General features: G+C 43.0%; 1 protein-coding gene across 1 annotated transcript in view; it reads right to left on the bottom strand.

Moving 5' to 3' along the window:
- LOC126481781 (odorant receptor 4-like) overlaps positions 1 to 14648 on the bottom strand; it is a 104575-nt gene that overhangs the window by 87004 nt on the left and 2923 nt on the right. The window contains exon 2 of the mRNA XM_050105736.1: positions 691 to 1004. Within this exon, the coding sequence (XP_049961693.1) occupies positions 691 to 1004 (314 nt within the window). The remainder of the gene's footprint in view (positions 1 to 690; positions 1005 to 14648) is intronic.

Raw genomic sequence — 14648 nt, 5'->3', positions numbered from 1 at the left:
CAGGTGGAGATTCATTGAGAGAGTCTTTAGAAAATGTAGTCCATCAACAAAGGAGGTGGCTTACAAAACACTCGTTCGACCTATAATTGAATATTGCTCATCGGTGTGGGATCCGTACCAGATCGGGTTGACGGAGGAGATAGAGAAGATTCAAAGAAGAGCGACGCGTTTCGACACAGGCTTATCTGGTAAGCGTGATAGAGTTACGGAGATGTTTAGCAAACTCAAATGGCAGACTCTGCAAGAGAGGCGCTCTGCACCGCGGTGTAGCTTGCTGTCCAGGTTTCGAGAGGGTGCGTTTCTGGGTGAGGTATCGATATATTGCTTCCCCCTACTTATACCTCCCGAGGAGATCACTAATGTAGAATCAGAGAGATTCGAGCTCGCACGGAGGCTTTCAGGCAGTCGTTCTTCCCGCGAACCAAACGCGACTGGAACAGAAAAGGGAGGTAATAACAGTGGCACGCCACACACCGTTGGGTGGCTTGCGGAGTATAAATGTAGATGTAGATGTAGTCTATGTTAATCCTATGTACACGGACTGTTGTTTCGATAAGCTCTCGAATCATCTTTCAAGACAAAAGACGTGCACGACATTTTTAAAATATCGTAGAAAATTCACATATTAGGACAGTGTAGTCTTATGAACTTGTAGACAGTGCTACACAGACGGCAGTCCATAGTACTTACCTCCATGCAGCGGTCAAGCTCCTCGATGAGTTTGTTGGTTAATGGGCGCATCTTGAGCAAGACAATAAACTTGAAGGTGGACATGGTGTAGGTGAAGGTGACGCAGGCGTTGGTGGTGACGCTGAGGATGTCTCCCCAGAAGTGCAGCATGGCGGACAGCTGGCTGGCCAGAAACACCACCACCGAGAGCACCACGAGGCCAGAGTAGGCGCCGTAGCCGTACACCAGCGACGCCTTCCCGCCAGTCGGCGCCCACACGCCGGCCACGCGGAGCGCCTTCTGCTGCAGCCGCAGGTCTGTCAGAGCAGGCCGCCCTGCGGAGGAACACAAACGGCAACTCGGGAAAGAAGTGTTTCACGGATAAACTACTTTCCAGCTAGTAATAGTGTTTTGAGTGAACACCCAAAGATTTGAAGATAATTTTAGCTCCCCTCACGTACAAAAACCACTGCTATTAAATTTTGCGACTGATCGCTAAGTGCGGGGTACGGTGCTTATATATATATATATATATATATATATATATATATATATAGGGTGAGTCACCTAACATTACCGCTGGATGTATTTCGTAAACCACATCAAATACTGACGAATCGATTCCACAGACCGAACGTGAGGAGAGGGGCTTGTGTAATTGGTTAATACAAACCATAAAAAAATGCACGGAAGTATGTTTTTGACGCAAACCTACGTTTTTTTTAAAATGGAACCCCGTTAGTTTTGTTAGCACATCTGAACATATAAACAAATACGTAATCAGTGCCGTTTCTTGGATTGTAAAATGTTAATTACATCCGGAGATATTGTAACCTAAAGTTGACGCTTGAGCACCACTCCTCCGCTGTTCGATCGTGTGTATCGGAGAGCACCGAATTACGTAGGGATTCCAAAGGGAACGGTGATGGACCTTAGGTACAGAAGACACTGGAACAGTACATTACGTCCACATGCTAACACCTTTTTATTGGTCTTTCTCACTGACGCACATGTACATTACCATGACGGGTGAGGTGCACGTACACACGTGGTTTCCGTTTTCAATTGCGGAGTGGAATAGAGTATGCCCCGACATGTCAGACCAATAGACGTTCAATGTGGTGGCCATCATTTGCTGCACACAATTGCAATCTCTGGCGTAATGAATGTCGTACACGCCGCAGTACATCTGCTGTAATGTCGCCCCAGGCTGCCACAATACGTTGTTTCATATCCTCTGGGGTTGTAGGCACATCACGGTACACATTCTCCTTTAACGTACGCCACAGAAAGAAGTCCAGAGGTGTAAGATCAGGAGAACGGGCTGGCCAATTTATGCGCCCTCCACGTCCTATGAAACGCCCGTCGAACGTATACCTCACCCCTCACGGTAATGTACATGCGCGTCAGTGAAAAGGACCAATAAAAAGGTGTTAGCATGTGGACGTAATGTACTGTTCCAGTCTCTTCTGTACCTAAGGTCCATCACCGTTCCCTTTGGAATCCCTATGTAATTCGGTGCTCTCCGATACACACGATCGAACAGCGGAGGAGTGGTGCTCAAGCGTCAACTTTAGGTTACAATATCTCCGGATGTAATTAACATTTTACAATGCAACAAACGGCACTGATTACGTATTTGTTTCAAATATATGTTCAGATGCGCTAACAAACCTAAGGGGGTTCCATTTAAAAAAAACGTAGGTTTGTGTTAAAAAACATACTTCCGTGCATTTTTTTTATGGTTTGTATTGACCAATTACACTAGCCCCTCTCCTCACGTTCGGTCTGTGGAATCGATTCGTCAGTATTTGATGTGGTTAACGAAATATATCCAGCGGTAATGTTAGGTGACTCACCCTGTATATATATATATCAATTTCCCGCCATGTCGTTGTTCCGCCGGAAGTCGCGATTGGCGTTCTTGAAAGCCTAGGCATCCAGGAAATAGTCAGGACCTCAAAAATGGTCGAGATGTTGAGGGCAAGTGCGGAGTACACGTGGAGAGCCGCGATTATCGAAAGTCTTCGTGCTGGGCGTTCGCCCATTGAAATAGTTCGCTTCTTCGAGTACCCGAGATCGACTGTTTACGATATTGTGACCAAGTATAATGCTTCGGAGAAGTCTGGGGTTTACGTCCTCGTTGTTTTGTCCACTGAGGGCGATATCATGCCGCTACATTTCTTTGAAAAGGGACAAATTGTCACAACAGAAGTTTATCTACAAGTTTTGACGAATTTCCTGAAACCGTGGATGGTAACTCAGGGAGACAATATGTATTTCAACAGTACGGTGCACCGGCTCATAAGAGCCATTTAGTTCAAAACTGGCTCTCGGATAATGTTGGCATGTTCTGGTCAAAGGAGCTCTGGCCCCCGAATAGCCCCGAATAGAACCATCATAACGTCGTATCACTACGCACGGCTATCGAAGCAGCATTCGCGAATATGGACAGCGCTGTTTTAAAGAGTGCTTGCGATCGCTTCAGGACAAGATTGGAGACGGTCACTGCGGCTGAAGGGGATTACATCGAGTAATCTTACTCTTGACAGACACCTTTACTTATACACAAAAGGATTTTCAACTTCATTTCTATTTTGCTTTTAAAAAGAGTTCCATTTGTCCGGATTTAAGAACCGCACCCTGCACACAATAGCGAAAAAGTCCATACGATCCAATAATGGAAATCGTTAACAAAGCTGTGAATATCAGTTATATGTTAAACTGCTTAATCTACATGTAACCAGCACAATTATTCTTTTTTTTCTGAAGCTACTGTTTCTAGATATATTTGTCGTTGATTACTAAGGACTATTCAAAGATATCCAGTTTATAATTTACACTAACCAAGCAACGCAAAAAAGATACAAATCCTTACCCGGATTCGACTTATCAAGCCGCTCCTGACGTTACGACTCATTACGGGAGTACACACTGCAATACGGGCTTATCTCCGTGTGATATCTCTCAAGCTTCCATTTTTTTGGTGCCTTGCTTTTTATATATATTTATTACCATTCAACACTAACGTTTCAATTATTTTTCCTACATAGTACCATCATTGTAATAACGATACATATAGTTCATAAAGAGTTGTTAATGAATTTTTTGTGGATTTTACGAGACGTTTTAAACGCATGGCAGTGTCCGTAAAGTATAGAAATCTGCCCTGTCTGCTAATCAGAATTCGTAATAGAGTCCCAACAGCGACTTGAACTAACTTTAACGTCCCATAATTTATTGACAATAAATTCGCTTGGAACAAGAATGCTACAAAACTGCTGAAGCACTTAGATACATTTTACACTATACCTTGCATAAGTGAGAACTATACCTTGCATAAGTAACATTAAAAATAAATAACGCTGCTCTACTTTGATTACTTCCATACTGCAACATCACGCAGTATCAGGTTCTTAAAAGACTCCTCAAAGGAGTCTCAAGTTTTTCCATTTAAAACAGATTCGTGCAAATGCTACTTGATCTGCATTCAGGAACGACCTGCGGAAACCACTCAAATGAATTTTGTACAGAATCATACGCTTTGTGATCAAAAGTATCCGAACATCTGGCTGAAAACAACCTACAAGTTCGAGGTGCCCTCCATCGGTAGTGCTGGAATTCAATTGATGTTAGCTCACCCTCAGCCTTGATGACAGAATCCACTCTCGCAGTCATACGTTCAATCAGGTGTTGGAAGGTTTGTTGGGGAGTGGCAGCCCATTCTTCACGGAGGCACGCAGCAAGGAGAGGTATCGATGTCGGTCGGTAAGGCATGTCACGAAGTCGGTGTTCCAAAACATCCCGAAAGTGTTGTATAGGATTCAGGTCAGGACTCTGTGGAGGCCAGTCCATTACAGGGATGTTATTGACGTGCAACCATTCCGCCATAGTTCGTGCATTATCAACAGGTGCTCGATCGAGCTGAACGATGCAATCGCCATCCCCGAATTTTTCTTCAACAGTGGGAAGCAAAAAGGTGCTTACTGCATCAATGTAGGCCTGTGCTGTGATAGTGCAGCGCAATACAACAAGGGGTGCAAGCCCCCTCCATGAAAAACACGACCACACCGTAACACCACCGCCTCCGAATTTTACTGTTGACTCTACACACGCTGGCAGATGATGTTCAGCAGGCATCCGCCATACTCACACTGTGCTATCGGATCGCCACATTGTGTGCCGTGATTCGTCACTCCACACAATGTTTTTCCACTGCTCAATCGTCACTCCTTACACCAAGCGAGACGTCGTTTGGCATTTACCAGCGTGATGTGTGGCTTATGAGCAGCCGTTCGACCGCGAAATCCAACTTTTTTCACCTCCCACCTAATTGTCAAAGTACAGTGGATCCTGATACAGTTTCGAATTCCTGTGTGATGATCTGGCTTAGATGTCTCCCTATTACACATTACGATCCTCTTCAACTGTCGGCGGTCTCTGTCAGTCAACAGACGAGATCGACCTGTAGGCTTTTGTGCTGTACGTGTCCCTTCACGTTTCCACTTCTCTATCACATCGGAAACAGTGGACGTAGGGATGTTTACGAATGTGGAAATCTCGCGAACAGACGTATGACACAAGTGACACCCAATCACCTGACCACGTTCGAAGACCGTGAGTTCAGCGGAGCGCCCCATTCTGCTCTCTCAAGATGTCTAATGACTACTGAGGTCGCTGATGAGTACCTGGCAGTAGGTGGCAGCACAATGCACCTAATATGAAAAACGTATGTTTTTGGTGGTGTCTGGATAATTTTGATCACATAGTGTATGTCCCTATCACCAATTACCAGATCACTCCAAAGAGTCAATATGAACAACAACAGGAATGAACATCTGGGTAGATGTTTCCCTATTACACATTACGATCCTCTTTCTGTGCTACTCAAAGGGTCAGTCGCAGAGAAAAATGTATTTTCAATTACTTATGAATGAGCATAAAAACTGAAGATACAACAGAAGAACCGTACTAAACAGATCGTGAGGATTTATTGGTAATTAATCCCTTCCACGTCAATAATGAATTTCTTACGAAACTAATTTACCTACATATTACTTGACGTTTAACAAAATCTGTTCAGAGTTTTTATGCTGATACTATCAAAATACTGGTCAGCCCAATCACCGCCCATATTATTTTACGAATATATAAATGACATTTCCACCAAATGGCAAAAGAAAATCGAAGATTCCTACTAACCAAGATGTACTATTATTAACTTAGCCCTTTTTGCAGAGGAGCAGGTTATACTCATGGACACTGAAGACAGCCTTCAACGGGCTGTGTGGTCCTCACATTTAATGGCAAATATTATCTACCCATATCAGAAAGAAAGTAAAAGTTATGCCATTTTGTGAAAAATAACATACTGGAGCTGATATGTTAACAGAGAAAAACTTAGACTGGAAAGAAAACATAGTAAATGTTGTTGGGAAGACGAACCAAAGACTGCGATTAATTGGCAACACACTCAGAAGATGCAAAAAATCTATTAAAGAGACTGTCTACACTACGTCTGTCCGTCCTCTTTTGGAGTACTGCTGAGCGATGTGGGATCCTCAGCAGACAGGATTAGCGGAGTACATCAAAAAAGTTACAGTAAGAGCAGCACGTTTTGTATTATCCAGAAATAAGGGAGAGGGCGTCACGGACATGATACAGGATTTGGGGTGGATATCATTAAAACAAAGACTTTTATCGTTGCGGCGGGATCTTTTCACGAAATTTCAATCACCAATTGTTTCCTCAGAGCGCGAATATATTCTGTTGACGCCGATCTACGTAGAGAGAAACTACCATTTTAATAAAATAAGGAAATCAGACTCGCACGGAAAGATATAGGTTTTCGATTCTTCCGCGTGCTGTTCAAGAGTGGAATAATAGGGAATTATTGTAAAGTGTGATCTGCAGAGTATCCATGTTGATTTTGATTTAGATGTGGATGTAGATGTAGAGAGTAATATTTTGGAACAAGTGCATGTTTTCAACTACCTGGGCTGTGATATCTTTAGTGCTTACGTTAATGATCCCGAAAAAAATACACGTGTTAGGTACGATTAACAGAATCCTCTTTAACTCTGCTGGAGAGTTAAACTGACGTGAACTGAACATCTTCAATTCGCAAGAAGTATTGTATATTTCGAGAATAACTGTCTTATTTTCTGTTTTCGATTCCGTGTCGGCTTCCAACATCTTAAGTGCGCCAGTACTGTTCGGGTTAGCAAACTGAACTTCATAAATTAAATAGCTGGCGGGTCCTGAATAAGTGCTACAATTCGAAGCAATCTCAGTGAGATAGACGCAATATCGGCCGAGCAAACTTCGTTCAGGCCCGTTATTACCGCTCGTGTTGTATTGCCCACCCGCATTTCGTTACAAAACCTGTTAATAACATATAAAAAGTATGTCATTAGCATGAAATAATAAAATATTACACAATGTGGGAAATAAATGTGGTGGATGCTGTTGTTGAAACGCACTTACATAAACATACACGTCTTAGCCGTACAAGGCCAGGTGGAGGAGGATGAAGAGGAAACTAACAGGTGAAATTTGTTAGACAAAAGACGAATATTAATTTTACAAAGATGATCCTCTCACTCACTCTTCCGAAGTTAAACTGATACCATTTCTTTTCTTATTATTCTACAATCAGATTACTATATCTGTTCAAACAAGAAATAAATTTCCTTTAAACAAGAAAAATAAGACTAAACGTTATTTTGTCTATATAGCTCCTGAGTAAAACCAGAGTAGAGAGAGTACTTCAGTTTTGCAACAACATGACTGTATCTTTACTGCCCTCTGAATCCGAAATGTGGACATTTACAAAGAAACATTTCCAGAGAATCGAAGCGGTAGCAATGAAACTTCTATGATCTTCCGTAGAATACAAATTAGAAAATTGTTACAAGAACAGTGAGATAAGAGAAGAGCTGCATGTTCTAGGAATAGTTTGAAACATACAACGAGACAGAAGGAAAGCTATGATCATCTGCTACGCGCAGATCGAAGCATGATACCAAGGAAAACCTGTGAGTTCAGTCTGAGTGGCAGAAGAAGAATACGAAGATCACGAAGAAGATAATGCGATCAGCTTAAAATTGCTTGGTTCCGGGACAGGCAAACACGTCTGACCCGGAAATGTACGTAATGATGATGATGATGATCTTTATTAATAACATCAGTGCTGCATTTGTCTTCACTACATCTGAAACAATATCATACAATCAGTAAGAGAGGCTGATGAAATCCCTTTTCTATTGACATAACCCAGATACAACCATTTACGAATTATCCATTTAAATACATTTATACCTTTATAATTGGACAGTAGTGATTCAGTTGCTAAATGAAATACTTTTCTGAGTGACCATTAACACATACTTGCGCAAACGTCACCTAAGCTCTGTGAAATCTACATTAAGTTTAACGATATTAATTTTAAATTCTGTTCTTATAGCGTTTTACAGATCCATGAGGTTTCTCACATTGGTGTGTCGAGTTATCTATGTACATACTCTAATATAATGTTGCAGATAAAATTATTTAAATACTTTTATTTCTCTGATAACCTACAGAATGTTGGTGTTTGTATAACACATTACAGGCAATGTCCAACAAAGCTTCTATAAATGTCTCTTTTAAAAAGTTCATCAGTTTTAAGCTGATTTTTGAAAAGTCTCACTACCACTAATTAACAGTTGAGTTAAAAATAACGTGTATCGAAGTGAGAGACAATTACAGCTTCATCTCATTCTGTCCGATTTTTTTAATATGCCACGTGATTGTTCTTTTTATTTATTCTCTTCCATTTCAGACAGTTAGCTATCAGATGTGAGTCGCTGTTCGCCCCGGGGTTTCAATGCGACGTAGAATTTTCTTTTTAAATGTTCGTTGAACTTTCGGTTACGCTTGTGAGATTCAACTCACTAAACCATGACAGCAATGTTATAATGGAATAATAGTTTCCGAATCGTCTTCCCGAACCTGGTGGAGTGATCATGCAACACTGTAATATCAGCTCAGTGTGCCTCATCGGCCGAATACAAGTCAGTCTATTGGATGCCACTTTGGCGATTTGTGTCTCTTTAACCGTTAGCTGTTATCCTCCAGGAGAAGGGGGACCTACGGATCAACGTGGAATCTGACCCAAGCGTCGCACCTGGTGACTCCCCATATCGTTGAGTGGTGGAGGCCGGAATAAAGGCGGAGTGAAAATTTCCGTGATGCTACAAGAATGCGATCAATCTCGGTTTGCGGGCGCATAGTTTACCACTAGACTACCACGCCCGACTTTCCCAACACCGAACCACTGTTGAAGGATTTGCCTAATTCATGGACTAGAATACAGAAATATTTCTCACAGTCGCCTTATGAAATAGACAATGAACGTATAAATTTTTGTAATTATTACAACATTTTCTGATCACGAATGTTTGTTTATCCAATTATCGGTTTCAGTCACTGTGATCGTCTTCAGATTGATCTGTCTTAACAAAATAAGCAAATAAAATACGAGGGCCGTTCAGAAAGTAACCTCCGGTTGATTTAAAAAAATACACCAAGTTAAATAAAAATATTTTAATATATACATCTTACAACTACATCTTTGCACTATTTTTCTACATAGTCTCCATAGCGATTGAGGCACTTATCGTATCTCTTCAAAAGCTTTGAAATTCCTTCTGCATGAAAATCACCCGCTTGTGCCTGGAGCCAGCCTGTGACCGCATCTTTGAGCTCTTCGTCGTCATCAAACCGCTGTGACCCGAGCCATTTCTTCAAATGCATGAAGAGGTGATAATCACTTGGCGCCAGGTCTGGGCTGTAAGGTGGATGGTTGATAACGTCCCACTTGAAGGACTCAAGAAGGGCCGTTGTTCTGCGAGCAGAGTGAGGACGGGCGTAATCGTGCAAAAAAACGATACCGGAAGTCAGCATACCACGGCGTTTGTTCTGTATAGCCCGTCGTAACTTTTTTATTGTTTCACAGTACACGTCTTGATTAATGGTCGAACCACGTTCCATGAATTCAACCAACAACACCCCTTTGGCATCCCAAAACACCGTTGCCATCAGTTTTCTGGCAGAAAAATCTTGCGAGGCTTTTCTTGGTTTGGTAGGCGAATTTGAATGTGCCCACATCTTTGATTGTTCTTTTGTCTCAGGGTTCACGTACTTAATCCAGGTTTCGTCACCGGTCACGATTCTGTTTAACAATGGTTCTCCTTCGTCCTCATAACGTGAGAGAAAGTCTAATGCAGAGGCCATTCTTTGAGTTTTGTGGTGGTCGGTAAGAATTTTGGGCACCCATCGTGCACAGAACTTACGGTAACCCAATCTTGCTGTCACTATCTCGTACAAGAGAGTCTTAGAAATCTGTGGAAAACCAGTAGACAACTCCGACATTGAGAAACGTCGATTTTCACGAACTTTTGCATCAACTGTCTGAACGAGTTCGTCAGTCACCAATGATGGTCTACCACTCCTCTCTTCATCATGAACATTTTCTCGTCCACTTTTAAATAAACGTACCCATTCACGGACAACTCCTTCACTCATAACTCTTGGTCCGTACACGGCACAAAGCTCACGATGAATAGCTGCTGCAGAATATCCTTTGGCTGTAAAAAACCTTATGACAGCACGCACTTCACATTTGGCGAGGTTTTCTATTGCAGCACACATTTCAAACTGCCACAAAAACTAAACTAGCGCAGGTACGAAGTTCACTCGACCACGGCTTGATGCCGACTGACCTGTTGAGTGCGTGAACGCACAGATGGCGTCGCTACTCCCCCCACAACCCGCACTGTGACCAATCGGAGGTTACTTTCTGAACCGCCCTCGTATATAGCCATAAGGGGCATTGGCACATAGAATAAAAACAAAATAAGACATGTAATGTCAGGTCGTTGTGTCGCTGGCGGTGATCGGACATTACGGGTCATTAGTGTTTGCCACCTTATTCTGCTGAACCTGAACCTCTTGGTCGAGTGGTGTAACACGTGGAAAGTTCAAGTAGATCCACAGAAAAGCGAAGCCACCATCTCTGATGGCACCACTCGCCGTATCCGTGGTCCAGACTTCCGCCTCTCCGTCTGTAAGACTGGCACTCCGCCTCGCCTTCCTCATCTGTCTGGCCGAGCGGTTCTAGGCGCTTCAGTCCGGAACCGCGCGACTGCCACGGTCGCAGGTTCGAATCCTGCCTCGGGCATGGATGTGTGTGATGTTCTTAGGTTACTTAGGTTTATGTAGTTCTATGTTCTAGGGGACTGATGACCTCAGATGTTAAGTCCCATAGTGCTCAGAGCCATTTGAACCTCATCTGTCTACCCTTCCGAACTTGCATCCTGTACCAAGTATTCCACTCCCCTCGCCTTCCTACCCACTAATCACCAGGCCAGGTACGCCGCTGCATTGCTAGATCCTTATTCCGCCTTCCATGCAGCTTCATGCCCTACTCATCCTCTACCGCCAGAATTTCAACCAGCTCCCTCTCCCCAACAATGAAATCCGTCCCGACATATACCTCTCTTTCCACCCAGCACCACACAATCCCACCATTTTGATATTCTTCCATCCTCTACCTTCCTGACTTTCAATCGTTACCTGTGGTTCTATAGGGCTCCATAGCCACATTCATCATTGCACCTTCATCATGGCAATTATTTTCATTACCAGCACCACTATTGCACGATGATATCATTCACATTCATCAGTGACTACATTTAACTGTAATATAAAAAGAAATCGTCAAGCAAGTTTTAAAAACCATCACTATCTTCCATCCACGTGTTTTTTGCAAAAGTTGTTTATTGTCATTTATCTGTAGGTAAAAATTGCAGATATCGTCCACCAATGTGTTTTTTTACAAAAATCATCTGCTATTGTTATATTTCTTACATACTTTTAATCATATTTTTAATATATGTAACTTTTACTGAAGAGCGGTTTTCATCCACTGACAGTTCGCTTCCATTGTGAGGAATTAAAGTAACAATAAAGAAAAAAAGAGTAAGGCGTTTAGCTCTAGCCCTCGACGGAAAATTAAGACGGAATTCACACCTCCTCCCCCCCATCCCCTACCCCCTCCCATTAAATAGCGGCTAATGAAGGAATAAATCATCCGTACGAGACAGCGACCATTGTGAATACTTTGTAAACAAAGATGTCAAGATAGCTAATATATTTTTTTGTTTATTACGCCGGTTCGGCTACTGCCATCATCCAAACAAAATCTTAGCACTTGCAAAACTGTTGACGTCACGATTTCTCATTAGTTTTTGATGCTGACACTGAACCTTGTTTCGGAAATTCGAAGTTTTCACCCGATGACGGCAACAGCCGAAACGGCGTATTAAGTAAAGACACATAGTAAGCGATCTAGACAGTTTTATTCACAAAATACAACACAAAGCCCGAAGCTGACTAAAATGCCAACTGCCTGCATCTGGAGTCTACATTCTTCTACTGTTATCATCTATAAATCCATCATCCGCCCCAGCCTACGCCAACACTGCCTGGCTCTGCCTCTCCTAAAGGCTACAAATCCGTTGACATCCTGGAAAGACGTGGACTCCGCTTCGCCTTTGCAACCAACAGCCTTCCCCGTTTCGCATCCTACACCAATTCATGAATTTCCCACCCCTTCTTCTCTTCTTGAAATACAATCGGATTCCATAGGTTTGTCCGCAGCTCGTGGTCGTGCGGTAGCGTTCTCGCTTCCCGCGCCCGGGTTCCCGGGTTCGATTCCTGGCGGGGTCAGGGATTTTCTCTGCCTCGTGATGACTGGGTGTTGTGTGATGTCCTTAGGTTAGTTAGGTTTAAGTAGTTCTAAGTTCTAGGGGACTGATGACCATAGATGTTAAGTCCCATAGTGCTCAGAGCCATTCAATAGGTTGATGCAAAAGTCAGTTCCAGCGCCAAAAATCCGATCACTAACCCGCAGTCCAGGTACATTGCTGCGTCACTATATCCATATCCCACATTCCATGCACCTTCATGACTTATCCATCCTCCCCCAACGGAACTTCAACCAACTCCCACAACGCACTTCATACAATTCTTCCACTTATCTCCCTCCCCCGTTCTCTCCCCCCCCCCCCCCCCCCGAGTGACTTTTAGTCGCTACTTGCGGTTCCACAAGCCCTTATAGTTTTACGCACTATTCCACCTCCACCATGGCCATCGTCATTTTCATGCCCGACGAGCATCACCATCATACAATAGTAGCATTTGTTTCCTAAGCGATTATATTTTAACTATAACATAAAATCATCTAAAAAAATTAAAAACTGTTAAAAAACGTCCACCTAAGTGTATTTTACGCATCATTTATTTCCACCTGCTCGTTGTCTATTTTACAACTTCTATTAAAAATGTAAAACCCTTGTCTGAACGATTTCAGCAACTGCCATCCCGCCCCTGAGTTCAGAACAGAAATAACATTAAAAAAAGATATGTCGGCACTTCGCTAGGATATGTAAACAGAGAGAGGGTAGCGTTTCCGAAGCGTCTCGCTCATGCTGCGATCTTATGCGGCAAGGTAATCACGTAGACTTTATTGTACCCTGTGATAATGTTATTTCTCGCCAAGGTAAAGTAACACTAACTAATTAAGGAGCCGAAGAGGAGGGAGGAAGGTAGTAATGTTAATCCATTGATAATACTTAGGTTTCGTTGAACGTATATTTAATCAATCGCAGGTACGAGGTGCGCCACGGAAGCTAATTTGATACTCTGGCACCATTACATTTACATCTACATCTGTATTCTGTGAATTGTTGTGTTGTGTGAAGCAGAACTATTTTTTATTTTTCCGTGCAATAGGACTCAATCGCGCTCCATTCACAGATTGTGTGCTCCTGTGTGAGTCGGTGCGTGCCTTCATTTACTTGCATGATATTTGCTTAATGGCCATGTATGATGTTGCTCCTGCCCTGAAAGAAGGTTCTTGAAGTTTCACGAACTGTATCTCTAGATAAAATTTTTGAACATTCCTGTTACGTTGTCTCACTAGTCAAAAAAACCTTCATTCGATAAGCATTCTTTGTATGCGCTAGACGTCCCTTGTATGAAGACCTGATATGGTTTCATACACTTCAGTAGTATTCAAGGATTTGCTGTACAAGTAATTTGCATACAGTCCCTTCTGTAGGTAAACTGCTATAACCCAGTCCCTAGCAATGAACTGTAGCTTATAATTTTCCTTAGCGACAAGTTAGCGTATGCGGTCTTTTCACTTCATACACATATACGCTGCTATTCTCAAATTCAAATGGCTCTGAGCACTATGGGACTTAATATCTTAGGTCATCAGTCCCCTAGGACTTCGAACTTCTTAAACCTAACTAACCAAAGGACATCACGCATATCCATGCCCGAGACAGGATTCGAACCTGCGACCGTAGCAGTCGCGCGGTTCCGTACTGAAGTGCCCAGAACCGCTCAGCCAACGCGACCGGCCGCTATTCTCAGATACACTATGTGATCAGAAGTATTCGGACCCCTGGCTGAAAATGACTTACAAGTTCGTGGTGCCCTCCATCGGTAATGCTGGAATTCAGTATGATGTTGGCTCACCCGTAGCCTTGATGACAGCTTCTACTCTCGCAGTCATACGTTCAATCAGGTGCTAGAAGGTTTGTTGTGGAGTGTCAGCCCATTCTTCACGGAGTGCTGAGGAGAGGTATCGATGTCGGTCGGTGAGGCCTGGCATGAAGTCGGTGTTCCAAAACATCCCAAAGGTTTTCTATGGGATTCAGGTCAGGACGCTGTGCAGGCCAGACCATTACAGGGATGTTATTGTCGTGTAACCACTCTGCCACAGGCCGTGCATTATGAACAGGTGCTCGATCGGTTTCAAAAATGTAATCGCCATCCCCGAATTGCTCTTCAACAGTGGGAAGCAAGAAGGTGTTTAAAACATCAATGTAGGCCTGTGCTGTGATAAAGCCAGGCAAAAAACGAGG

This window comes from Schistocerca serialis, chromosome 5 (genome assembly GCF_023864345.2).
Source record: "Schistocerca serialis cubense isolate TAMUIC-IGC-003099 chromosome 5, iqSchSeri2.2, whole genome shotgun sequence".
NCBI lineage: Eukaryota > Metazoa > Arthropoda > Insecta > Orthoptera > Acrididae > Schistocerca > Schistocerca serialis.
The sequence above is the reverse complement of the archived record's forward strand: the minus strand, read 5'-3'. Positions and strand labels throughout refer to the sequence as shown.